Source organism: Sceloporus occidentalis, unplaced genomic scaffold, assembly GCF_023333645.1.
Source record: "Sceloporus occidentalis isolate IW3139 unplaced genomic scaffold, rSceOcc1.0.p SCAF_1, whole genome shotgun sequence".
Lineage (NCBI taxonomy): Eukaryota > Metazoa > Chordata > Lepidosauria > Squamata > Phrynosomatidae > Sceloporus > Sceloporus occidentalis.
Genome location: NW_028316981.1, coordinates 58,667,892 through 58,694,308, shown reverse-complemented (window position 1 = coordinate 58,694,308; position 26,417 = coordinate 58,667,892). Strand labels below are relative to the sequence as shown.

The 26,417-nt window shown below is 42.2% G+C and overlaps 1 protein-coding gene across 18 annotated transcripts in view; it reads right to left on the bottom strand.

Annotated features, from left to right (window-relative positions):
- The window catches only part of ERC2 (ELKS/RAB6-interacting/CAST family member 2), a 741,540-nt gene that overhangs the window by 590,312 nt on the left and 124,811 nt on the right, over positions 1-26,417 (bottom strand). For 11 of the 18 annotated variants that reach the window (XM_089522554.1, XM_089522416.1, XM_089522425.1 and 8 more), the window contains exons 3-4: positions 20,583-20,606; positions 19,623-20,039 (exon numbers count right to left, since the gene is read on the bottom strand). The exons of 1 other annotated variant lie outside the window; for it this stretch is intronic. In XM_089522554.1, the coding sequence (XP_089378680.1) occupies positions 19,623-20,039; positions 20,583-20,606 (441 nt within the window). The remainder of the gene's footprint in view (positions 1-19,622; positions 20,040-20,582; positions 20,607-26,417) is intronic. 6 more of the 18 variants (XM_089522452.1, XM_089522481.1, XM_089522562.1 and 3 more) reach the window with 1 other exon arrangement.

Sequence of the window (26,417 nt, the reverse complement as noted above, 5' to 3'; positions counted from 1 at the left end):
TGTACTTTGAATGAAGCTACAGAAATTATAAGTCACACACGTGGAAAACACAGTCTGTTGTACACCTAGTCATGTCTTTTGAGATTTAGTGCATGATACAGCTACCCCACAAGGGAGTGAACAATGCACTGGCCCTTTGAATGCTGGAAGCCAGTGAAACGCTCATGAGTGAGAGAGAGCAGTTGGGAGAAAGGAGACAGAGCAGCCAGACTATGGCGGGTTACAAACCGCCATTAGGGACGTCCTGAGGACGTCCCAGTTTGAAAAAGGGGCGTCTCTTCTAGACGCCCCTTACCCTATCACGGACTCAGCCCGTACAAAATGGCAGCGCCCTGTTCATACGGGCACCACCATTTTAACGTAGCGGATGCTCTGCGTCCGCACGTGGCGCACCAGAAGTGACGCCGCGAGTGTGCCCTTTGGCACTCACGGCGCTTCTTCCGGGGCCTGAGAAGGAGCGCGATTTCCGCTCTCCTTCTCTGCAGCGTCCGGGAGCCACGCCATTTAAAGGCTGTGGTTCCCGGACACTGCAAGCGGAGGCAGAGCCAGACCTCTGCTTCTCAGCGGTCTGTAACGCGCCTATATGTAATAATCCTCCCCCACCAACAGGTGCTCTCCACCAACTGGTGCCCACAGAAAATGGAGAAGCTCCCATAAATGCTTGGAAACTCTTAGCTTTGTGTCTGCTCTTCCCTGTTGTTGCTGCCTGGTTGCCACGTGCCATTGTTTTAGTGAAGTCCAACAATATTTGGAGGGGTGAGGATTATTCTCTCTACCGAATTCAAGCGGTTCCTGCCACAAGGCCAGCTAGCACTGAGGCCTTCTGGGCTTGCCTCTTAAATGAGAAGCATGAAATATCCCAAAACCTGTAACAAGAGCTGCTCTCTTCTTCCTCTTCCTACTTTTCCAAATGTGTCTCCTGATGCACACTTTCTCTGGGCCAATCCTGTGACTGAAACCACTGTTCAGAAGTTCTTTTGTCTCCAGAACTGGCCGGTCTTAATTCCAAAAGTCTGGAGTTTTAAACCCCCAAACGAGAGGTTCTTGGCGGAGCTCCAGCCAAAACCTTCTCGCACCTCTTGTTCACCGGCCGGAAGTCATGAATGGCTATAAGCACACAATGTACCATCAGTTACCACATGTGAGAGAGACGAAGGGAATAGAGATGCAGGAAATAAACCAGACTATCCTATTTTTCATACTCCTCCATACCCCTCTTCTTTATTCGCTTTTCTTCTCTCCCTAGATTCTAACCTTCTGTGTGTGAAATCAGCACACTCTGAGAAGGATTGGATCATAGGCTATATTTCCTATTAATAAAGTGTGGTATTCTGTTATGTGTGTGTTTCCAGGCTGGCTAATAGTATTGAAAGAGTTAACTGCTTTATGGGACAGAGAAATAGAAACAACATGTTTAGCAACTGTGCATTTATATTGTTCCAACAAAGGGCAGTCTCCAGATCCCTAAATCACATTCTTTTATTTAAAACATTTATATGTGCTTTCCTATAACCGTTTACAAGCAAAGAAAAATGTTTTAAATGTTTATAAACAATAGGATAAAGGAAAACAAATGATAACACAGTGCAAAATACAATGTCCATTGTGTCTTAAAAACCATATATTAAAAGCTCCACCAAACACCTCATTGACAAAGGACAGATGGGGAAGAAAAAACGGAAAGACCCTGGAGCATCTCTTAAGAACTAAAATGGCAGTCTAGCTGGAAGAAACATAAAAATTAAAATCCAGTATTTGTGGCAGGATACAGGACTAAAGAACCACAATATTCATCCAATTTGATCCCTTGTCAGAAGTAGAACATTTTGCAAACATATTTCCTTTAAGCCAATTAAATAAGAGAATGAACAGTAGAGAGATTCGTATCAACACAGTACATGTGCACAAAGCCGTGTACTTTGGATCTAGTTTGGTATTGCAGCAATACGTTTTTGTACCATGCTTGTAATCCATATACATGTACCATTGGGGGAAAAAATCTCTGTGTATGTGGGAGATTAATTTCCTCCAAAACAATTCACAAGAATACTTTGTGGAGCAGGGGAAAGGTCTTTCTGGAATTCTCTTGTCTTAAATGCTTAAACAATTTGACCAGTCTTTGGTACTTCGTATTTTCTTGGGGGAATGTCTTGATCCAACCTTGAACATAATTACTGTTCTCTAGAGTATAATTGGAATAAATCTATTTTTTCCTGTCTGTAGCACTTGCCAAAAAAATCCTCCTCCACACCAATACAATCACTTCAAAATATGGTATTTTTAAGCACACAGGGAATTTTGTTATAAGAGAATTGCCTTAAGGAGAGTATTTTTAATGGAAAGATATTTATAGGGTACATACACATATATATTTAAAACCCTCACATTTACAGATTTGGCAAGTTATTTGCTTGCTGTGTGTGTATTGTGTGTGTATATATATTAAAAGAGACACCATCTATACACTGCTGATTAATTTAATATCTTGACCCTTCCCTCTCCCTGCCCCCTGAAAGAAAGAGGGGGAAGAGACACTAATGAGCCAAATAAAAAGGTTGGAGCTAGAGTGGTCCTTACATCTATATAACTATCTTTTCAAGCAGAGTGGGGGAAGAAATGCTTGGTGTCGATAAAACACTTCCTTAGTAAATTACTACTGGCTCCAGTGAAAGGCATTTACAGTAAACACAAGATGTCTGCAAAGCATCTGTTCTATAGAAGGAGGAACTTTGCTCTTGCTCCTAAAAACTGTGCAATAAATAATTCACACCAGCAGTTCAAGTCCTATTATCAACCTTCATCATTTAGGCTGGTTATTTTCAAAGACAGCAGCTAAGGTTTTTACATTTTACAGTTACCACATTCTAAGAGAGTCTGTGTGCATGTGAATTATATATATAATTATATACACCAACACCCTAGTTCTGTGTTTACATTTTAACATAACAAGTATCACAGAAGGCCTGTATAAAAATTACATATAATGGTGACATCAGAAGATGATTTTGGTGAAAATGTATTAAATATGCAAGAATATATACACAGACATGTGTGCGAGTATATGTATATATAAAGTACTTGCTGGAATTTTAACATTAGACTTTACTGGAGATTTAGTGGGACTTTGCCGAAGGCAAGATTTTAATAGCAATAATAAAAAAATACTTAATGGTACTTAGGGTGAAGCATGTGTGGTCACTATGTTTAAGAAAGAATAATACCAAACATCTGTGCTAGATTTGCATGTGATAAAAATGGTTCTGCAAGACTTATGGACAAGTTTAGAAAGAACAGAGATATGACAATGAAATTTAAAGAAAAAATGCAAACATCCTATGTTTTGCAATAGGAATACATATTCTGTGGTTGGTATTTAAACCATTTAATCAGCTGGGCTTGGATGAAATAAACCAAAGATGACATTCACATGTCCCTATGAAACTTACTGGGTGGCCTTGAGAAAGTCATCATCATGCAAATTGACCTGCCTTATGGGGGCTGTTGTAAGATTAACTCTGAGGTGGTGGTGCTGTGTTACTTTGTTTTGAGAAAGAGAAGGTAGAATTATAATAAAATAATCCATAATGCATTTTCTTACAATTCTGACTCAGACTAGCAGATGAGAAACTTTAGTACTCCCATCACCTTTTGTTGCAGGATTCACATTCAGAGAGAGAAACACACACAAGATCTAAAAAGTAGGCATTTTATCACATTGGGGTGGTCTACACACGTGTGTTATATAGGTGGTGTGGCTTTTTCATGCCTTCACTTCTCAGGGCTCATTCCTACATATTTGCATTTATTGATATTCTGCTGGCTACATGTAGCGGTCAATCAAAGGAGAGGACATCCACACATCCGCATGCGTTGTCACCTATTCATGCTAATGTCATATGATCTAGGCTTTAAATAAGTTTTTGATCAAAAAATGTAGTGTTCATCTTTTCTCTCTGAACAATAAAAAGATAAAGCCTTCACTGATATTCTTCCCCCATCCCACTCCGGCAGGTAGAGTTTGCTCTTCTCCCAGGTGGTGGGTAAGAGGAGAGGAAACAATAGCCACCAGAACAGTGCCTTGAAATACCTTCTGAGGCACGACCTGGCAGGGGGTGAGGTTGTGGATAGCGTGTGTGTGTTTGAAAAAAACAAAAGTTGATTTCTCCTTGCTTCTCAGAAAAAGCAGTGTATCGGGAGGTTTAATAAGGCCTGAAAGTGTTAACAAGTGGGAGAGGAGAAATGGGGGAGAGATGCAGAGCCAAAGAACTATTTGCATATTTTCTCCTTACCCCTTCACTATTTAAATGACCATCGCCTTGGGAAGTAAACAAACACCCATCTGTCTGCCCTCTGCCAAAATGCACTGCCATGCTAATAGTCTGATATCCATGTGTTCAATAATGCATATCCTTCTATTTACTACACTAAAAAGTGTGATAGCTCTTTCTTTAGATTTTGAGGACTTTTTTTCAATCTCCACCCCCCAAAAAGAATTATTATTATTATTATTATTATTATTATTATTATTATTATCTGTCTTTTCCCCAACACAGGGACTCAAGGAGGCAAACAAGTATAAAACAATGCAATTTAAAAACAATACAATATCAAAATATATAAATATAACAATTAAAAACAATTAAACAATTTTAAGTATTAGAACAGTTATAAATTAAAAAATAACATGTTAAAATACAAACCATTAAAATTTGTATAGCCCAGCATTAAAAACCCAGTCCTTCTCAGCTTAAAAGGCTTGACTGCACAGGAACGTCTTCACTTGGTGTCGGAAGAATAGTAAGGATGGCGCAATCCTGGCCACTCTAGAGAGGGAGTTCCAAGGCTTGGGAGCAGCCCCAAAGAAGGCCCTCTCTCTTATTTCCACCAAATGCACCTGAGAGGGTGGTGAGACAGAGAGGAAGGCATTTCCAGATGATCTCAATACTCTGGGGGGGCTTGTAGAGGGAGATATGGACTTTCAAATATCCTAGACCCAAGTCGTATAGGGCTTTATAGGCCAAAACCAGCACTTTGAATTGTGCCCAGAAATGGACTGGCAGCCAATGGAGCTTTTTACAACAAGGGAGTTGTATGCTCCCAAGAAGCCAGCTCCAGTTAACAACCTGGCTGCAGCTCTTTGGACCAACTGAAGTTTCTGAGCACTTTTCAAAGGCAGCCCCATGTACAGCGCATTACAGTAATCCAGATGGAATGTAAACATGGCCAGATTTGACTTCTCCAGGAATAGGTGCAGTTGGCACCCTAGTTTTAGCTGTGCAAAAGCAATCCTGGTCACCTGGGCTTCCAAACCCAGTGCTGAAGCCAGAAGTACCCCCAAACTACGAATCTGAGTTTTCATGGGGGAGTGCAACCCCATCCAACACAGGCTGAATCCCTATTCCTGGATCTGTCTTTCAACTGACCAGGAGCACCTCTGTCTTATCTGGATTAAGCTTCAATTTGTTACCCCTCATCCAGTCCATTATAGCGGCTAGGCACTGGTTTAGGACAGAAACAACTTCCTTGTAATTAGGTGGAAAGGAGTGACAGAGCTGTGTATCATCCGTGTACAGGTGTACTTTACTCCAAAACTATGGACGACCTCTCCCAGAGGCTTCATGTAGATGTTAAAAAGCATAGGGGACAGGACTGAGTCCTGAGGGACCCCACAGGCCAATGGCCGAGGAGTCGTACAGAAATCCCCCAGTACCATCTTCTGAGAACGCCCCTCCAAGAATGAACAGAGCTACTGTAGAACGGTGCCTCCAGACCCCATCCCAGAGAGGTGACTCAGAAGGGTACCATTGTCAGTGGTATTGACAGCTGCTGAGAGGTCCAGTAGAAACTTCCCTGCATAGGTCATCCACCAAGGCGACCAAAGCCGTTTCTGTCCCATAGTCAGGTCTGAAACCAGATTGACATGAATCTAGATAATCCATTTCATCCAGGAATCCTGGAATTGAAAGGCGACCACACACCAGCACCTTGCCCAAAAATGGAAGGTTGGAGACTGGCCTGTAATTATCTAGCACAGTAGAATCCAGGGATTTTTTTTTCCAAAACAGGTCTTACCACAGCCTCTTTTAAGCATGTTGGGACCCTACTTTGCTGTAAAGAGGCATTAATCACTTCCCTTACCCACTCCACCAGTCCTCCTCTAGCCTGTTTAATGAGCCAGGAAGGGCAAGAGTCTAGTATGCATGTAGTGGCTCTCACTTCTCCAAGAATGCTGTCCACATCATCAGGCTGCACAAACTGAAATATATCCATTAATACTGGACAAGCAGGAATCAAGGTTACATCCACCAGAACTGTATCAACTCTGGCGTCTAACTCAGAGCTAAGTTCAAATTGCATATGGGCAGATCACATTCTACATGCATTCTACCAGGATAATTTTCATTGTATAGACTAGCCCATTGTCACCAGCCTAGATACCCTAAATGCATCAGCATGGTCAGATCTTGGAAGCATAGCAAAGTCAGCTCTGGTTAGTACATGGATGAGAGACTGCCAATGAAGACCTGGTACTGTAAGTTATATTTCAGAGGAAGGAACTGCCAAAACCACCTCTGAGTATTCCTTGCCTAAGAAATTCACAGGGTCACTGTAAGTTGACAGGCAACACACACACACGTATGTGCATGCGCGCATACATACACACGCACACACATGCACACACACAAGGGTCAGCCACCTATCATACATCATTTTTAGATTGAGAAAAAAAGTTGGGCAAAAATTGTTCCAATAATTCTATTGATTTGGCATTGGAGTATTTTCTAATACAGTTGGACCATGATTGCTTTTTCAGGAGGGGCAAAAGAGCTCTCCTTCTGTTCAAAGGTGGGAAGGCAACAAAGGCAAGTTCACTTGATCCTCTCTCAGAAGGACTAATCAGATATTGATCTCAGGACTGACATGGATGTGCAGATGTCCACAGACAGTTTGCCATTGAGAAACTAGGGTTTACAAATTCTCCAGGTTAAAGAAGGATGCAAACAATGAATCATTTCTAGAAACCTTTGAACCACTTCCCAGAGAAAGTATTCTTTACAGTAATATCCATAAAAAGAGAGACAAAACATGTATTCAGGGCCATTAAACAAAAAGAGTAACCCCTCCCAAAAATGTGAACCATATGTGGGAAATCTGTTTGTAAGGGCCATTGCTACATCTAAGTCAGATGTTCCAGTTGTCTTTAAGGTGGCTGGAAGAAAGGATGATCCTTCACTGGGCTACAGAAATCATTATGTTGTTTAGGTAGAAAATACATCCCATAACAGTCTTATCTTTGGGGTTTATTATTTGGTTCCTAATCTGGAGGGTTCACAACCAGGCTTCATTTAATCTCTTTTGTCTGCATTTTTAAAATATTTATTTATTTATTTACAGCTTTCAGTTTGAAAAATGGTGGTATATTTTTAAAACACAATGGCGGGATACAGACGGGCAAAAAGGGGTGTGTTCATGACATCATGAAGGTAGAGCCTTCAGACGGCCCTTACCTGAATGCCGCCATGAACACACCGCCCGCACGCCCCAAGCGGGAAGAAGCGGCATCAAAAAGGTGCTGCTTTTCCCCGCTTTTTTTCTGTATGCTGCGCAGCTCCGTCTGTAAGCTGCTGCACCGGTATGCCAGAATTGTTACGCAGCTAATTTAAGTTGCCCATTTAAAAGCTCCGTGTCTGCTGCGTCACATAATGAGTCGGGGTCCTGGAACATGCGCAGTTTGCAGTCAGGCTTTAATTGCAGCGTCAGCTGCCATGCATGTGTGGAAGCTGCAGCACAGCTGCAGCGCATTTTAAGACTCGTAACCCTAACCCTAACCCTAACCCTAACCCTAACCCTAACCCTAACCCTAGAGCAACATGTACGCATGCGCTGCTAGAATCGGGGAAAGTTTGGAATTTAAAGTGAACCCCAACACACATTCCTGTGCCATTTTCACCTAACAATAAACCCCCCTAAAACTTTAAATATTTACATATGTACAAGGGAGGTGATGGGGGATGGCAGGGGGACAGCGGTGGCAGCGGCGACAGCTGTGGCTGTGCATTGCAGATTCAGCAAGAGCGCGGGGACCAAAGGAGAGGAGGCATCCATGATGCTGGTGACATTGGCAACGTGCAAGCGGACAAGGATGCCAACACCAGCTGATCACGAGCTGGCAGGAGACCACTATTGTTCTTGGGCAGGGCGAGGGAAAAAGTTTTAAAGGGGCTTGGGCACTTTAAATGTGCACATAAGCTTTCTGCCGCCGCTGCTGAGCGCCGCAGCTGCGCAGCTGCGCATCCGCCAGCCGGCAAAAGAAAAAAAAAGCCCCGTTTTTGGCCGCCCGTGCAGAAGCTGCCTCTCTCTTTGCAGCATCCTCCGTGGCGGCGGTTTGGAAACTGCGGGTCAGAAACGGCCCCAGGTGAGGCATCTTCACTACCCCCCATGTGGAAGCCTCATCACCTGAGCCACGCCCCCGGGGCGGGCGGTCTGGAGGCTCCGTATTCAGCAGAATACACCTCCAAGACGTCTTCCCCTGCCCGTCTGTATCCCGCCAAAGTTATGTTCCTCCCAACCTTCCTCCCAACACTTCCTCCCAACCAAGAGTCACACAAATATACATACCCCATATACTTCCAAGCCACCACCCTCTGAAGATGCCAGCCACAGATGCAAGCTAAAAATCAGGAATAAACTCTTCCAGAACATACCCACATAGCTCAGAAAACCCACACAAAACTATGGCAGCCTCAGTTTAGTCATCTTTGCATGTGAGGTGATTTCAGGCTTGATTTGCTCTAGGACCCATTCATTTGTCTTTTTAGCAGTTAGCAATCTCCACAGACCTCTTCTCCAGCACAATATTTCAAATGAGTTGATTTTCTTCCAATCAGCTTTCTTCACTGTACAGCTTACACAACCATATGTAGAAACTGGAAATATGATAGGATAGACAACCTTAACTTTACTCTCTCTCTCTCTCTCTCTCTCTGGCTTTGCTTTGCAAACGAAGATTCAGGAAGGACTCATTCCGCACTTTGTACAAGCACGTTGGTGACTAAAACGGCCAGTCTGGGACAAACAGGTCCAGTTGCAGAAAGCACAGCGGAAAGTCTCCTTGGGTGATATTTCCGGGTTGTGGTTCTTTCTGCATTGTCGTTTCTCTTCAAGACTCGTTCACCGTGAGCTTTCGAAAAAGGCTGCAGCATCGTGGATAGTGCGTCCCCATGCCTCCCGAAGCGAGGCCAGGGCAGACCATTGTTGGTGATCAATTTGGCCAAGCCTGAGATGTTGTTTCAGGGAGTATTGCCCCTCTTACACTGACCCATGGCGAGTTCACCATAGAATACTATTTTTGGGAGGCGATGGTCCTTCATCCTAGAAACATGTCCTGCCCAGCGCAGCTGCATCCTCAATAGCATGGCCTCAATGCTGGTGATCCCTGCTTGCTCAAGGACAGCAACATTTGTTACATAGTCTGTCCAGTGTATATTTAGAATTGTGCGTAAACAGCGCTGATGAAAGCGTTTGAGGAGTCGTAGATGTTGGCGATAGGTGACCCATGTTTCAGACCCATAGAGGAGAATAGACAGTACAATGGCTCTATACACACTGATTTTTGTGCTTCGCCTCAAGTGTTCGTTACTCCAGACTCTTTTGTGAAGCCTTCCGAATGCACTATATGCCTTTGCCAGTCTGTGATCGATCTCTTTATCAATCTTGGCATCTGAGGAGATGATGCTTCCCAGGTAGGTGAACTGCTGGACAGACTTAAGCACAGATGTGCCTACAGTGATGTGGGGATGGTAGTTTTCTTCCTGAGGTGCCGGCTGGTAGAGAACTTCCGTTTTCTTCAGACTGACTTCCAGTCCAAAGAGCTCTGCAGCTGTTGCAAAACAAGATGTTAGGCGCTGCAGAGCTGCTTTTGTATGGGCAACGAGGGCAGCATCGTCAGCAAAAAGCAGCTCATGGACTAGATAGTTTAGAGTCTTAGTGTGGGCCCTCAGGCGGCTTAAGTTAAACAGGCTACCATTAGTACGGTAGCGTATATAAATGCCGTCTTCTTCTTTGAGATCTGCCATAGCCCTTTGGAGCATCATGCTGAAGAAGATTGTAAATAGAGTTGGAGTGAGAACACAACCTTGTTTCACATCATTAGTTATTAGAAAGCGCTCCGAGAGAGCCTCGCCATATCCGACTTGACCTTGCTGGACTTTATGTAGCAGGATGATCATTTCGAGGAATTTGGGGAGGCGGGCATCCTAGTCATTCCAGGATCTGCCACAGACCTTTTCTACTCACAGTGTCGAAGGCTTTGGTGAGTATTCACTGTCATATCTTTACACTTTGGGATCTTCTCTTGTTCCTTCATAGCTGCTCTTCCAAGACCTGGTTGTCTTCTTTCACAATTTGTTTATTCATTAATTTAACACTAACAGTCTAATTTATAATCAAAACCAAGATAATATACATTCAGAAAGTAAAAGCAGAAAATTAAAAAAAAGAAACATTGAGAAAGAAAAGGGAGAGAAAGGGAAGAAGAGAAAAACAAAAACACACAGCATAGCTGTCAGTATAGCCTCTTGCCTCACAAGAGCACACAATCTCACCACAGCAGAAAGGAGTCAGTCCGGCCAGAGAGAGGAGAAGGAGAGGAGCTGCTTGGCAGCCATTTTGAGACCGTGTGCTTGAGACCGTGTGCTCGTTGCTGAAGGGGAGGAGCTTCTGTGAGTCACATCTGTGAGTCACAAGGGGGCGGAGCTAGCAGACTAGCTTTATATACCAACTTCCAGAGCCTTCCAGAACAGTCCGGCCAGAGAGAGGAGAAGGAGAGGAGCTGCTTGGCAGCCATTTTGAGACCGTGTGCTTGAGACCGTGTGCTCGTTGCTGAAGGGGAGGAGCTTCTGTGAGTCACATCTGTGAGTCACAAGGGGGCGGAGCTAGCAGACTAGCTTTATATACCAACTTCCAGAGCCTTCCAGAACAGTCCGGCCAGAGAGAGGAGAAGGAGAGGAGCTGCTTGGCAGCCATTTTGAGACCGTGTGCTCGTTGCTGAAGGGGAGGAGCTTCTGTGAGTCACATCTGTGAGTCACAAGGGGGCGGAGCTAGCAGACTAGCTTTATATACCACCTTCCAGAGCCTTCCAGAACAGTCCGGCCAGAGAGAGGAGAAGGAGAGGAGCTGCTTGGCAGCCATTTTGAGACCGTGTGCTTGAGACCGTGTGCTCGTTGCTGAAGGGGAATTTTAATTTTCTTTAACTGAACAACTCTGCTCAAGTGGCATCAGGTTAGAATCGGATATTGAAACAGAACCTTCCCTTTAAGTGTAAGATAGCAGCCAGTACATTCCTTTAAAGAAGTATTCCCAGTAGATTGACTGTTATACTCATTACTAAAGACTTTGCAGTATGGACAACGAGGGATCTGCTGCAGTCACCTGCAACTCTTGTGGGATGTTTCTCTTCTTGCCTACAGAAGTGGAGAACTTCACATGCAGCAAGTGCAAGTTGGTAGCACTCTTGGAGGAGAAAGTGCAGCAGCTGGAGTCCAGAGTAGCTACACTTCAGCAGATTAGGGAACAAGAGGATTTCCTGGACACAATAGAACTAACCATCTTGGATGAGTACCACGCAGAGGAAGATGCTCGGGTGGAAGAGGTCACTTGCCAAACAGAGGAGGCAGACAGCTGGAGGAATGTCACAAAGAGAAGTAAGCCAAGAAGGAATTGTTCGGGGAGCTTGCAGCTAGAGAATCGATTCGAAGCTCTTTCCCTTATCAAGGAGGATGAAGAAGAGCAGCATGGACAGACTTCAGGGACGGAGCAGGGGAGCCTGAGAGTCCCACCCGAGGGAACAGTCGCTGCTAAGCCTCGGAGGAGGCGTGTGGTCGTAGTGGGGGACTCCTTGCTGAGGGGTACAGAAGCAGTGATTTGTAGGCCTGACAAGATGTCTCGAGAGGTGTGTTGTCTTCCAGGTGCAAAGATCCGTGATGTGACAGAGAGGCTGACAAGACTGGTCAAGCCTACTGACCAATACCCCTTCCTTTTGGTCCACGTGGGAACTAATGATACTGCAAGACACAGCATTCAGAACATCAAAAGGGATTACGAGGCGCTTGGTAGGAAGCTGAAAGGAATGGATGTACAGGTTGTCATCTCGTCTCTTCTGCCAGTTGAAGGGCATGGTCCAGGAAGGGAGAGGAAAATAGCAGATGTGAACAACTGGCTTCGCAGATGGTGCCGCCGAGAAGGATTTGGATTCTTCGATCATGGGCTGCGGTTCCATGAGGAGGGACTTCTTGCAACAGACGGGTTGCATCTCACGCCAGTTGGAAGAAATGTTTTTGCCAACAGTCTCAAGAACTTGATCAGGAGAGCTTTAAACTGAGTTCCGAGGGGAAGGGAGACAATATTAAGGAAGGCGAAAGGGATGGCGAAAATAGTCAAACTGACACAGAGGAAACAAGGCAAACAGTGCAAGGACCCAACAGTGGGAGGCAAAAAAACTTGCACAGGCAGCAAGTAAAAGGGAACCATGGTCTGCGATGTCTCTACACTAACGCACAGAGCATGGGAAATAAGCAAGATGAACTCGAACTCCTAGTACAACAAAGCAAATATGATATAATAGGCATCACTGAAACCTGGTGGGATGAGTCTCATGATTGGAATGTGGAAATAGAGGGGTATAACCTTATTAAGAGAAATAGGCCAAACAGGAAAGGAGGAGGAATAGCACTATATGTCAGAGATATTTACACCAGTGAAGAGATCCTGGACATCAATCATGGAAGCCAGGTGGAGAGCATCTGGATAAGAATCAAAGGGGAGGGAAACAACAAGGATGTTACAGTGGGAGTCTACTACAGACCCCCAAGTCAGACTGAGGAATTGGATGATGCCTTTCTAGAACAGATGACCACACACTCAGAAAGGAGAGATGTAGTAGTGATGGGCGACTTCAACTACCCTGATATTTGCTGGAAGTCAAACTCAGCAAAATCCTCAAGGTCTAGCAAATTCCTCACTTGCCTGGAAGACAATTTCATGGTCCAAAAGGTGGAAGAGGCAACAAGGGGGTCAGCTATTTTAGATCTGATCCTAACCAACAAGGATGACTTGGTTAATGGGGTGCAAGTGGTGGGATCATTAGGTGGAAGTGACCATGTTCTCCTGGAGTTTGTAATACAGTGGAAAGGAGAAGCCAGGCATAGTCAGACACTCATCCTAGACTTTAGGAGAGCGAATTTCAGTAAACTTAGAGAAGTATTGAGGGCGATTCCATGGTCAGAAATACTAAAAGATAAAGGAGTTCAGGATGGATGGGAGTTTCTCAAAAGAGAGATACTGAAGGCACAATTTCAAACAGTTCCAGTGAGAAAGAAAAACGGGAGGTGTCTCAAGAAACCAGGATGGATGACTAAGGAACTTTCAACTGAGCTAAGTTTGAAACGGAACATGTATAAGAAATGAAAAAGGGGGAAATCACAAAAAAGGAATTCAAAGAAATAGCAGGCATGTGTAGGGGTAAAGTCAGAAAAGCTAAAGCGCAGAATGAACTCAGGCTTGCTAGAGAGGTTAAGAACAATAAAAAGGGCTTTTTTGGATATGTCCGCAGCAAGAGGAAGAAGAAGGAAACGGTAGGGTCACTGCGTGGAGAAGATGGCAAAATGCTAACAGAAGACAGAGAAAAGGCAGAATTACTCAACACCTTCTTTGCCTCAGTCTTCTCAGAAAAGGCAAAGGGTGCTCAACCTGAGGATAATGGAGCAGAGGACAGAATAGGGGAATTTCAGCACAGAATAAGTAAAGAGATAGTAGAGGAACACCTTATTAATCTAAATGAATTTAAGTCTCCGGGACCAGATGAACTCCATCCAAGGGTATTAAAAGAACTGGCAAATGTAATATCGGAGCCATTGGCAATAATCTTTGAAAACTCCTGGAGAACAGGAGAGATCCCAGCAGACTGGAGGAGGGCAAACATTGTCCCCATCTTCAAAAAGGGGAAAAAAGAGGATCCCAACAATTATCGTCCAGTTAGTCTGACATCAATACCAGGAAAGATTCTGGAGCAGATCATTAAACAGAGAGTCTGTGAACATCTAGAAGGCAATGCCATAATCACAAAAAGTCAACATGGGTTTCAGAGAAACAAGTCATGCCCGACAAACCTAATCTCTTTCTTTGATAAAATTACCAGCTTGGTAGATGAAGGGAATGCTGTGGATATAGTATATCTTGATTTCAGTAAGGCCTTTGACAAGGTTTCCCATGACATTCTTGCAAACAAGCTTGTAAAATGTGGGCTAGACAAAGGAACTGTTAAATGGATCTGTAATTGGTTGACCGGCCGAACCCAAAGGGTGCTCAACAATGGCTCCTTTTCATCCTGGAGAGAAGTGACCAGTGGGGTCCCACAGGGCTCTGTCCTGGGCCCAGTGCTATTCAACATCTTTATCAATGACCTGGATGACAGAATTGGGAGCATACTTATCAAATTTGCAGATGACACCAAATTAGGGGGAATAGCTAATACCCCAGAGGACAGGATCAAGATTCAAAATGACCTGAATAGACTAGAAAGCTGGGCCAAAGCTAACAAAATGAAATTCAACACAGAGAAATGTAAGGTATTGCACTTAGGGCGGAAAAATAAAATGCACAGATATAGGATGGGTGACACCTGGCTGAATGAAACTACGTGTGAAAGGGATCTAGGAGTCCAAGTAGACCACAAGTTGAACATGAGTGAACAGTGTGATGCGGCAGCTAAAAAGGCCAATGCTATTTTAGGCTGCATCAATAGAAGTATAGTGTCTAGATCAAGAGAAGTAATAGTGCCACTGTATTCTGCTCTGGTCAGGCCCCACCTAGAATATTGTGTCCAGTTCTGGGCACCACAATTCAGAAAGGACATTGAGAAACTGGAGCGTGTCCAAAGGAGGGCGACAAAAATGGTGAAGGGTCTGGAAACCATGCCCTATGAGGAACGACTTAGGGAGCTGGGGATGTTTAGCCTGGAGAAAAGAAGGTTAAGAGGTGATATGATAGCCCTGTTTAAATATTTGAAAGGATGTCATATTGAAGAGGGAGCAAGCTTGTTCTCTGCTGCTCCAGAGAACAGGACCCGGAACAATGGATGCAAGCTACAGGAAAAGAGATTCCACCTGAACATTAGGAGGAACTTCCTGACAGTAAGGGCTGTTCGACAGTGGAATGCACTCCCTCGGAGGGTGATAGAGTCTCCTTCCTTGGAGGTCTTTAAACAGAGGCTGGATGGCCATCTGTCAGGGATGCTTTGAATTGGATTTCCTGCATGGCAGGGGGTTGGACTGGATGGCCCTAGTGGTCTCTTCCAACTCTATGATTCTATGATTCTATGAGTCAAACCTTGTAAAGCATAACAGATTCAAGTCCAACTAAAGTTCTTTATTATTAAGATTAAAGTTCTATTGAAAGTAATGGACATATTAAATTATAACAATAACACTGGAACCCAAATCACCAGCCTTACCACCACCACAATTATCAGTATCTAAAAATTCATCTTAATTAAATAGTCACACTTCTAACACAGTCATTTTTAAAGTATCTTTGTATCAAGCAACATTATTTTTTTTCCCTTTTGAAACAGTATAAATGGATTACAATCATATAACCAATCATCAGGCGTTTTAAAAATGCTTCTTTAAAATTTTGTTTTCTAAACTGTTAAAAAGATTTCAGAATACAGATAATACCTTGCTGAGGAATTCAATTTAAGTAGGAAGCAACTGAAAAGTAAACCAATGTACAAAAAAAGCTGCTGGGGGGGGGGGGGGCAGAATTCTCACATGGAAATTCCACTTTTGTTGTGATTCTACTTTTCTTTCAATAAGTGCCTTTCAAAAAGCACCTTAAGATAAGAGTTTCCATATTCAAAAAATTTGGAAGGGAGATGTAATTCAGAACTGTTACCACATGAATAATCTAACTTTCATTATATAAATCTGGGTGTTCTTACTGAGCTGGTCCAGATATACTTTGGGTTATGAGGAAAAGATCAGAGAACAGAATACAGTCTTTAGCAAATATATCTCCACTATTTTTTAACACTGTTTTAACACCAAATGTGAAGAGGAGGAAGAAAAGAAGGAGTGAGTGTCATTGCTGTTGCCGCTGGTGTCCTACAGCAAATATTTTAAGCTAGTGCAGGGTTGATTCAGAAAATACATTTCTTAAGTTATATAGTTTTCCTAAGTATGAAAATTTCAAAACCTGAAAAGATTGTATCTGAATCTAAATTCTTCATGCAGACTACAGTTCTACTATTTCATTCATGCTTGCACCTATATATATATATATATATATATATATATATATATATATATATTTCAAGGATATATATCCTGCCTTTCTCCCACAATGGGATTCAAAAATGGCACACATATAAAAAGAGTTACTTATTTTTGGAACATACCCTGAATTACATAACATTCTTGCAGTAGTGATCATTTCTCAATGGAGATCACCCTATCCTGGCCAGTTTAAAATAGCTAGTAAGGCAGTATGCAAGAAGGAAAGTTGCTGTTCAGCAAGGAAAGAATCCCCTATGTGTTTGAATCTACACCTCTCTAAGAACAAGTTCAGCCATGGCCTGACCCTGGGCAAGTCACACTCCCTCAGCCTCAGAGGATAGCAATGGCAAACCCATTCGGAACAAATCTTGCCAAGAAAACCCAGTGATAGGTTTGCCTTCAAATTGCCATAAGTCAGAAATGCCTGAAGGCACACAACAACAAAGATCAGATACCATTAGGTAGAAATTGAAGCAATTACTCCACCACCGTGCTATCATCATCATCATCATCATCATCATCATCATCATCATCATCATCATCCACTTAATCACTTGGAATCCTAGTGGATTACAACAATAAAACAAGATACAGTTAAAAATAAAATGAGATACAGTTAAAAAATAACTGTCTGAAAAGGATGGGGGATTTAATCAAAATATAATGATGGTGTGAAGTAGATATGCCTTCTTTTTACAGATAATGAAAATCAGGAAAGAATATGAAAAGTGTCCTTTCTATGGGAAAAGCAATGTATATTCCAAGAATGACAATTGTTTCTGACCCACTGCTTTCTTCTCTAACAAGACACGGTAATCCAATACATCAGAGAATGCAAATTTACACATTTATTTCAGATTATCAAAATATTCCAAAAGTTTTGTTCAGTAATTCTGTTCATTTTAGCTATGTTCTGAAAGAGGGACTATCTTCCCATGTAAAATTTTAGAGTACTTTTCCTCAAATAATATTTTGTGTTATTTCTTACTCTACATTTTAGCCCTAAAGTCCTTCTGAGACAAGCAAGAAACATTGTAGAGGCAACAATAAATTCTGGAAAGTAGCTCCCAGACAAACAAAATACAATTTCCTATAAAGTACCCCAAACCAAGAGTTTCCTCAAGCTGACTGACTCCTGGTAAAATGAAAATTTTGTTGTCAGTTTTAGAAACAAGCATTTGCACATTGCATGGAAGTGTTAGTCTCCAATGCTCTCCAAATGGCTGTTGTGAAAAAAGAAAAGGCAGTTATCCATTTCAGAAAGACTTGTTACAAAACACTGACATCGTTTTCATATGGCTGTGCCCAAGGAAGCTAAAGTGAACATGCAAATAATGCAAAATGTAAAGGGGGCAGCTGTGTGTCCTCCTTTATAGAGGAACAGTTCTCTGTTTGAAAGTCTGCTCAAGGGTTTTTCTCTATTCGAAAGCATCTTTTGTTTCAAGGGCAGACCATGTCTGGTTTTGGGTTTTTGCTGTATTAACAAAAATGGAGAGCACAGAGGAGTTGTAAAATTGCCCCTCAAGAGTCATCACAGTAGACTCAGGAGGGACATAGCAGGCACAGCCTTCTCCACCAGGGTGAGATGCACTATATTTCAAATGTGCATCTCCACATGTGTATTTTTTTTCCAGAGTTCAGGAATAGTTTTGAGAACAATGAATATAATGACTGCCCATAACTGAGCACTGAAAAGTGGTAGAATGGTGTTCTGGGTTCCACCACCCATTTATAGATGAGTTCAGCACGTCCTGTATATTAAAAACTTTCTAATCACATAACTGTATGCAAAGCTCTTTTTTATGATGCACAAGGTGCCCTCCTACATATGAACATACGCTGTGTGAAAATAAGCCAGGAAGCAACTAGGAAAGGACTGAAGGTCAGTGTGAGTAAAACAAGGGATAAACGTCATTACTTATCATCATAGCCTAAAAGCTATCTCCAACTTTGCCAGCACTAAAAAAAAAGGAAGAAGCAAAAACAGGGACAAAGGCCCCAAAGAGCCAAACATTTATTTTCTTTTAGCACCTCTTTTTTAACTATCAACTTTGACTATTTTCTGCACGGACTTTTGCCCCATGAAAACAAGCGTAATATTGACAGTTCATTATCATTTAATAACCAAGTGTTAAAGTCAGGTAGTTACATAATTTCTTACATTTCTCATTTCTTTTTTTAAAAAAAGATGTCTCTACTTCAGTATTCATGCTGAATATGCAGCCACTCATGAAACTGTCTGAAACAGTGTAAGATTTTTACACTCGCCAACATCCATTATATTTCAGTCTAAACGTTAACGGTTATTCTGTGAAAGTTTGCATGGATAAGAATTAGAACAATTGTGCATATCACATCTTAGACTATGTGCTGCATTTGTTTGACTCAATCCAGGTAGTAGACATATGCATGTGGAAGCAGCCCTAAACTGGATGAGGAAGCAGACATGAAAACAAATATTTTGTAGCACCATCTTCATCATTATTAACTTTAATTACACCCCACCTTTTCCCTAAAATGAAGATTTGATGCAGCATACAAATTAAAACAATTGCTGATGGAACTAAATGTACGAAGTACATTTTTCCAGGCTAAAATCCGATGAAGCAGCTGTTTGGGATGGAAAATAAAGAGACCTGTATTTTGTGTCTGCCTTACCCACTCAGGCAGCTGATATAAACAGGGATCACAGTACAAGACTACCTTTTGCCTCTCTGCATCTTTCCTGTTGGATTTGAGCCAGCATCTTAATGTGAGAAAAAGGTTTGTGTTTGACAAAACTGCTGCAAAATAGGACACACACAAAAAACCACCATTCAAACCTGAATCAACCTTACATTAACACAATAATTACTACATATATTATCACATAAGTCCAATATTACATTGGCAGAACTTCCTTCCCCTTTCCTTCCCACTTCAGTTTTCCATGCTACTGAAGCCACTTTGGGCACAGACAAGGCAATACAGTGGGGAGTGAAGTCACCATTGGAAACTGCCTTTATATGATTATGTAAAAAAAAAAAAAAAAGGATGATCCATTAACTGCCACTGATAAACAGTGTTAACTTCCACAGAACTGCAAGCAAGAAATTAAATGAGGCAGTGTAAGGCAATGATAACCTATTTTCAAACCTACACCATACAGTAATTGACTTCACAAGGACCATCTGAAAAACATGTTAAAGAAAGAAGCCTAATAGCTTTCTGTTTCCATTTTATTTTCAAATTATGGGGGGGGGGGGGGACTCTTAACTGAATATTGTTTACAAACCAACATGTTTTTCTTACCTCTCTCAGATGTATGTTTTCCTTCTCTTTCTGGTCTAAAATCACTTCTAAGTGATTAACCTGAGATTCGGCCTCAGCCATCCTTCGAGTTCGTTCATTGTCATCGTCCATTCCTTTGGATGGCAACCCCTTGCTCTGCAGCATTTCTAGAAGCTTTTTAATGGATTCATCTCTGGCATTTAGTGTCTGCTTCTGAGTTTCAATTCTCAGCTCCATTTCTTCCAGGGTTTTTCTCAAGAGGAATAACTCTTTTGCCTGTCTGTCATGCTCAGCCTGAAGCCTTCGAAAATTCTCCTCTGTAAGTTCAATGGTAAAGTGTTCAGCACCTCTGTTTCCACTTTCTTGTTGGAGAAGATGGTTAAGGTCTCTCTGAGTCCGTAGCTCATCTTGCAGTGCCTGAATAGTTAGCTGAAGATGCTGCAACATAAAAGGAACATCTGAATTGAAGTGATCAACAAAAACAGAATATCACAATTGTTAATAAAATTAGTGGTGAAAATCTAAATGTGCACGTGATGTTATTCAGCTGCTGTTAGAAACTATGGAAAAGATGAATGTAAGCACACAGAGACACAGTGCCAATTACAGGTACCAATAACAGTGAACGATAAATCCTAAAACGAAGTGAAAAAAAAGCATTAAGAAAATGTAGATGTCAAAGGAGTGACACTTCCACAAGCAAACACTCTATGTAACAAGCCTGAATATTCGGGAAAGGGGATTAGGAGGTATATCTTAGACGTAATTTCTGCATCTCTGTACAATGCAACTACATATATTATTAGTTCTAATCACTCTGTATGAAACTAAAGGAATTAAACTGTAAAATGGTACTGCTAATGAAATTATGAGCCAGTTTAATAAGCAGGATTGCTGCATCTTATAAACAGGCATATAAAAGATTACACATTAAGCAATACTGCATTTTTCAAACAAATTGACTGCAAAGAATGAACAAACCTTTGTTTTCCTGGCATCCCAAAACTGAACAGCATGGGAAATGAAGAAAAAAAATGAAGCAAAATCAACATAAAGTTTAGGTGCAAGCAAAAGATATTCAACACAAAGAACAAAATTTAACATAAAGTACATCAACAGAAAAAGAAAACATTGTTTTAAACAATGCAATTACAATTCTACAAAATTTGCACGCACACACCTCAAGCAATACACTGGCATGTAGGGAATGAAGAACTTGGAATGAATCCAAAGAACTGTGATCAAACCAAAAATCATTTTAGGGACTGTTCTGCTAAAGCTCATGCAGGTACTTGTGGAAAAATCCAAGCATTATTGTAATAGCTGTACTTGTGCATGCATAAGCAGAAGAACATCCTTTTTTACTTTTTAAAAACCTGCATTCTAACACAGGTGTTTGCAGCTGTGGACTTCCAGACGTTTCTGAGCTACCAATCCCAGTAGCCCAGTCAAGTAGAGTTAATGTTAAGAGATTATCGAAATGGAGTCCAAAAATATTCTGAGAGTCAAAGGCGTCTAACTCCCACAGACAACCTATAGGTAGAACAGCCTTGTCATTAGCAGAATACAGCTTATGAAATTAGAAAGTTACCTTTGGATCCAACCCACAGTTCATGCATCATGTGCTTTAACAGCTGGTGGGATGTTTCCAATCGTCAAAAGAGACTAACAATGAGATGGTAAAGCCTCCTATGACTAAATACAAGTGGAGATTGCAGGATTGAACGTTCCACCATATAAAATATAACCTTCACATAGAAAGCTACCAAATTAATAGTCAAATTTACTATTTATACATGTTCTATCTTAGGCATTTGTACTGGATTTGTTTTTGAAAGTACTTCAGTGTAAGGGGCAATCAAGATTCATAACATGCAAGGTTGACAATCAAGAAATAGCTAATAACAAGTCTGTGTTCTTCCCACATACTAAATGAAAGTATGGCTTTAAGTTAACGTAGCCATGTAAAATTAACATATTGTCCAAATTCATAAATTACATGATGCACACACTGTCTTTATGAAGAGCCAACACCTGAAAATACAGAATGGGGTGGGATATTTTCAGTCTATATGAAAGGAAAAGCTTTCCCAGTCTCAAACAGGGGATATCACTTACAATAAGGGACACCTGGCACTCTAATGTATTTTATTGTGATGGACTTATTTTGATTGCATAATAAAACACATTTTGGCTGTTAAGAATTTATTGAACTGTGGATGTTTTATACTGCAAGTTGACATGGTAGACAGTAGTACTGAATAATGGTAAAGTAATCTATTAAACAAATACATAATAATCATGAAAATGATTATCATTCCCACATTTCTCTTTGATAGGCAGCAACATTTCATACTTGTCTTACAACTACATTCCAGACTGGTACAGTTCCCAAAGGGTACAGTACTGAAACAGCTCTGCCATATGTTATTTCTGAATATATGTATACTTTTCCTGTAGTTTTTACAGCTAGTCTTCCAGATTTTTCTTTTACTATGTAGATACAAATATTTATATGGAAGTTGCCCCCATCTTCAGTGCAACCTACTCAACAGTAGCTGATGGTTTAAACCAGTTTCAGTTTTATTTAAAGAGGAGGAGAAGGAAATAATAATAATAATAATAATAATAATAATAATAATAATAATAATAATACATGCTGCTGGACTATTCCTCAAAGTAAACTACCTTATTACATAGAACCTTGAAAACATGTATTGGTCATATAGCAAATCCAGTAACATCAAAAATACACCAAACAATGGTACCTTGACTGGGCCAACCAAAATGCCCAATACAGTCGGCCCTTCTTATACACGGATTTTTTATACACGGATTCAAGCATACACGGTTTGAAAATGTTCCAAAAAAGTATAAAGTTACCTTGATATTCCATTTTTTATAAGGGACACCATTTTGCTATGCCATTACATTTAATGGGACTTGAGCATACACAGATTTTGTTATACACGGGGGATCTTGGAACCAAACCCCAGCGTATAACAAGGGTCCACTGTATACCTGCTGCAAGCCAGTGGAGCTTTGAAAGCTTGTAACATGCATATTATGCATTTTGGTTGGCCCAATAAAATTATCACTGTTTGGTGGATTTTTGATGTTACTGGATTTACACAGAACCTTGTTTCAAGAAGGTATCACAGCAACAGTAAGGAGAAAAGTGTAGGATTTCCCCCCTTCTTTTCCCTCATCCTGTCTAAGGATCAAACTGAATAATATGTTTAGCACATATGTGCTCCCCGAAATGGTGAAACACGTCTCTTTGTTATGACACGTGGCCTTCATCAACAAGTTATCTTGCATTTAGCACAGTGATAAGTCCCATAATGGTGGGGGCATGATCGCCTCTGTGCTTTCATCCAAGTCTTAAAGGCTCTATCCAAAATGTAGAATCTATATTGGGGAGAGCATTCTACAATTTGGATAAACCCTTTACAGTTTAGGTTAAACCCTGGAATGGATTCACCATTCCACTGATAAGGAAACCATTCACCAATAATGATTTGACATGCTTTGTTTTGAAAACTTCAGGCTCTCTCCACCCTGATTGCCGGAATTGAAAATATCTTGAACTAGTCCAAGAAAAGACTCAAGTGTTTTTGTCCCTCCGGGTTCTCTAAAAGAGGTTTTGGTGACAACGTTGGTAATGATTACATAGAGATTAAGCATCAGTGAATTTCTGCTCGACTAAGGGTTACAGGAATATTACGTTTCCCTAATAAAATGTGTAAGGGATCCATGGTTTATTTCTTCTAATCAGCACATATGAGATTTTGAAGATGTATCACAGACACTGTCATAAAACTGCTGCCATGGGTCACTGCCTCACAATTGGACTGTCAAAAAAGAGAGAAAGAGATCTGGTGGGATTTGTAAAAAGAGTGACTAAAGACTGAGTCATATAAGTATATCGGCGACTTACTGCTGGCATTTTACCAATTTGGACTGAACATAGATAAATGAGCCCTCATAATTTAGCTTAAAGATGCACCAATTAACTCTTTACTACCTTCATATTCAGGTCCGGGAAACCAGAAAATTCCCCCCTTGGAAGAGAATGAAGAAGCCTACCCTACCACTACCGCCACCACATGTAGGTCCTATGAACTGATACTTAAAAAAAGATGAAGTAGAGGTAACTTCCTGCAGAGATAGTATCCAGGTGATAAAAAAAATATCACACTATGGCCAAAGCTGTTGTGCCAACTATTATGTTATCCTAGCACCTGGTACAGAAGAAACATGTCAGAATTCACTACTTCTCAGAGGTGGAAATAGTCACAGAGGCGGGATACAGACGGGCAGGAGAAGACGTCTTGGAGGTGTATTCTGCTGAATACGGAGCCTCCAGACCGCCCGCCCCGGGGACGTGCTTCAGGTGTCGGGGCTTCCACACGGGGGGCAGTGAAGACGCCTCACCTGGGTCCGTTTCGGACCCGTAGCTTCTATACCGCCGCCTCGGAGGACGCCGCAAAGAAAGGGGCAGCTTCCGCACGGGCGGCCCAAACCGCGGCTTTTTTTTTTCCTTTGCCGGCTGGCGGATGCGCAGCTGCGCAGCTGCAGCGCTAAGCAGCGGCGGCAGAAAGCCTATGGGCACATTTAAAGCGCCCAAGCCCCTTTAAAACTTTTCCCCCCACTCTGCCCAAGAACAAAGGTGGCCTCCTGCCAGCTGGTGATCAGCTGGTGTTGGCATCCTTGTCCGCTTGCACGTTGCCAATGTCACCAGCATCATGGATGCCTCCTCTCCTTTGGTCCCCGCGCTCCTGCTGAATCTGCAATGCACAGCCACAGCTGTCGCCGCTGCCACCGCTGTCCCCCTGCCATCCCCCATCACCTCCCTTGTACATATGTAAATATTTACAGTTTTAGGGGGTTTTTATTGTTAGGTGAAAATGGCACAGGAATGTGTGTAGGGGTTCACTTTAAAGTCCAAACTTTCCAAGCAGCGCATGCGTACATGTTGCTCTAGGGTTAGGGTTAGGGTTAGGGTTAGGGTTAGGAGTCTTAAAATGCACTGCAGCTGTGCTGCAGCTTCCACACCTGCATGGCAGCGGACGCTGCAATTAAAGCCTGACTGCAAACTGCGCATGTTCCAAGACCCCAACTCATTATGCGACGCAGCAGACACAGAGCTTTTAAATGGGCAACTTAAATTAGCGGCGTAGCAATTCTGGTGTACCGGTGCAGCAGCTCTCATGGCTTCTTCCACTTCTCGATATGTGTCAGCATTCAGGTAGGACTGCTCCAGTTTCTGCAAAATGTTTGGCTGGGACCATATAGCTATGAGGTCAGCCGTCTCAGTATGAGACCAAGACGTCCCCCTGCCTTTTTTCGGGGTGCTGATGGATGGCTGTGCCATCCTGCCTGGTGCCAAAGGGGAGCCGCCGCACAGCTGTGCCAGGAGCAGCCGAACTGTGCCCGTTCCCAGGTGAAAATGGCGCAGGAATGTGTGTAGGGGGACACTTTAAATTCCAAACTTTCCCTTATCACTTTCTACAACCAAAACATCCGCCGGCAAAACTTACAACTTCCCGCGATTCCAGCAACGCATACACACAAGTGGCTCTAGGGTTAGGGTTACGAGACTTAAAATCCGCCGCAGCTGTGCCGCAGCTTCCACAGCTGCATGGCAGCGGACGTTGCAATTAAAGCTTGACTGCAAACCACGCATGTCCCGGACCCCGACCCATTATGCGACGCAGCTGACACGGAGCTTTTAAACCGGCAACTTATATTTGCGGCGTAGCAATTCTGACGTATCGGTGCAGCAGCTTACATACGGAGCTGCGCACGTACGCCGCAAATCAAAAAGCGGAAAAAAGCGGCACCTTTTTAATGCCGCTTCTTCCCGCTTGGGGCGTGCGGGCGGCGTGTTCATGACGGCATTCAGGTAAGGGCTGTCTGAAGGCTCTACCTTCATGACGTCATGAATACACCCCTTTTTGCCCGTCTGTATCCCGCCAGAGGCTCGCTCTACAACAAGGCAGTGAGTTGGACCCTATGGACCATGGGCTACCTCCAACTCTATGATCCTACGGAGGCATAAAAATTTGTGACTGTGCTGCTAAACTCTCTCTGCAACAAGCACTAAGGACATGCACAGTGGCTGGTGCTATAAATTAACAGCTACAAGAAAAGTAAGCCCCATCATGCAGATGTCATTTCAGTGTGATCTAGCTCCAAGCCAATACATGTTGGGATAATTGGTCTGGCAGTGTCCTGGGGACAAGCAATCAAGGTTAAAGGTTAGGCTCACAGCCAGGCTATAGAGAGAGAAGAACTCTTTGCAACAAAATATTGCACAAAACCCATTTTCTGACCCCCTTATATTCTAAGTTCTTTTCCACTAACAGAGAAATCATTTAGTGACCTACATTAATAATAGAGACAAGATTTACAATAATACTGTGGAACATTATAGAACAACCACTGATACACACAAGCTCAAATACAAAAATCTCACTACAAATATTTTTGTTAAAACAAATACCTTACTACTATACCTTCTCACAATTCAGTGTCTTCAGTTCATTTTCTTAATCCTAAACTTGCACAGTTGTACAGTCACCCCTCCTAACTCGTGAATCTGAGATCCACAACCTTAATATCCACAAAGGGGCAACCTCTGCTATTTTCAATGGCTCAGGCGCTCAGACTGCACACATGCAGGTATGTCCCATTCAAGTCTATGGGTCTTGAATATGTGCAAGTCTCCATTTCTGCAAAGGGATCCAGAACGGACCCCCACACACGAAAATGGAGGGCCAACTGTATTTATTACTCTGCGAGGTAAAAATC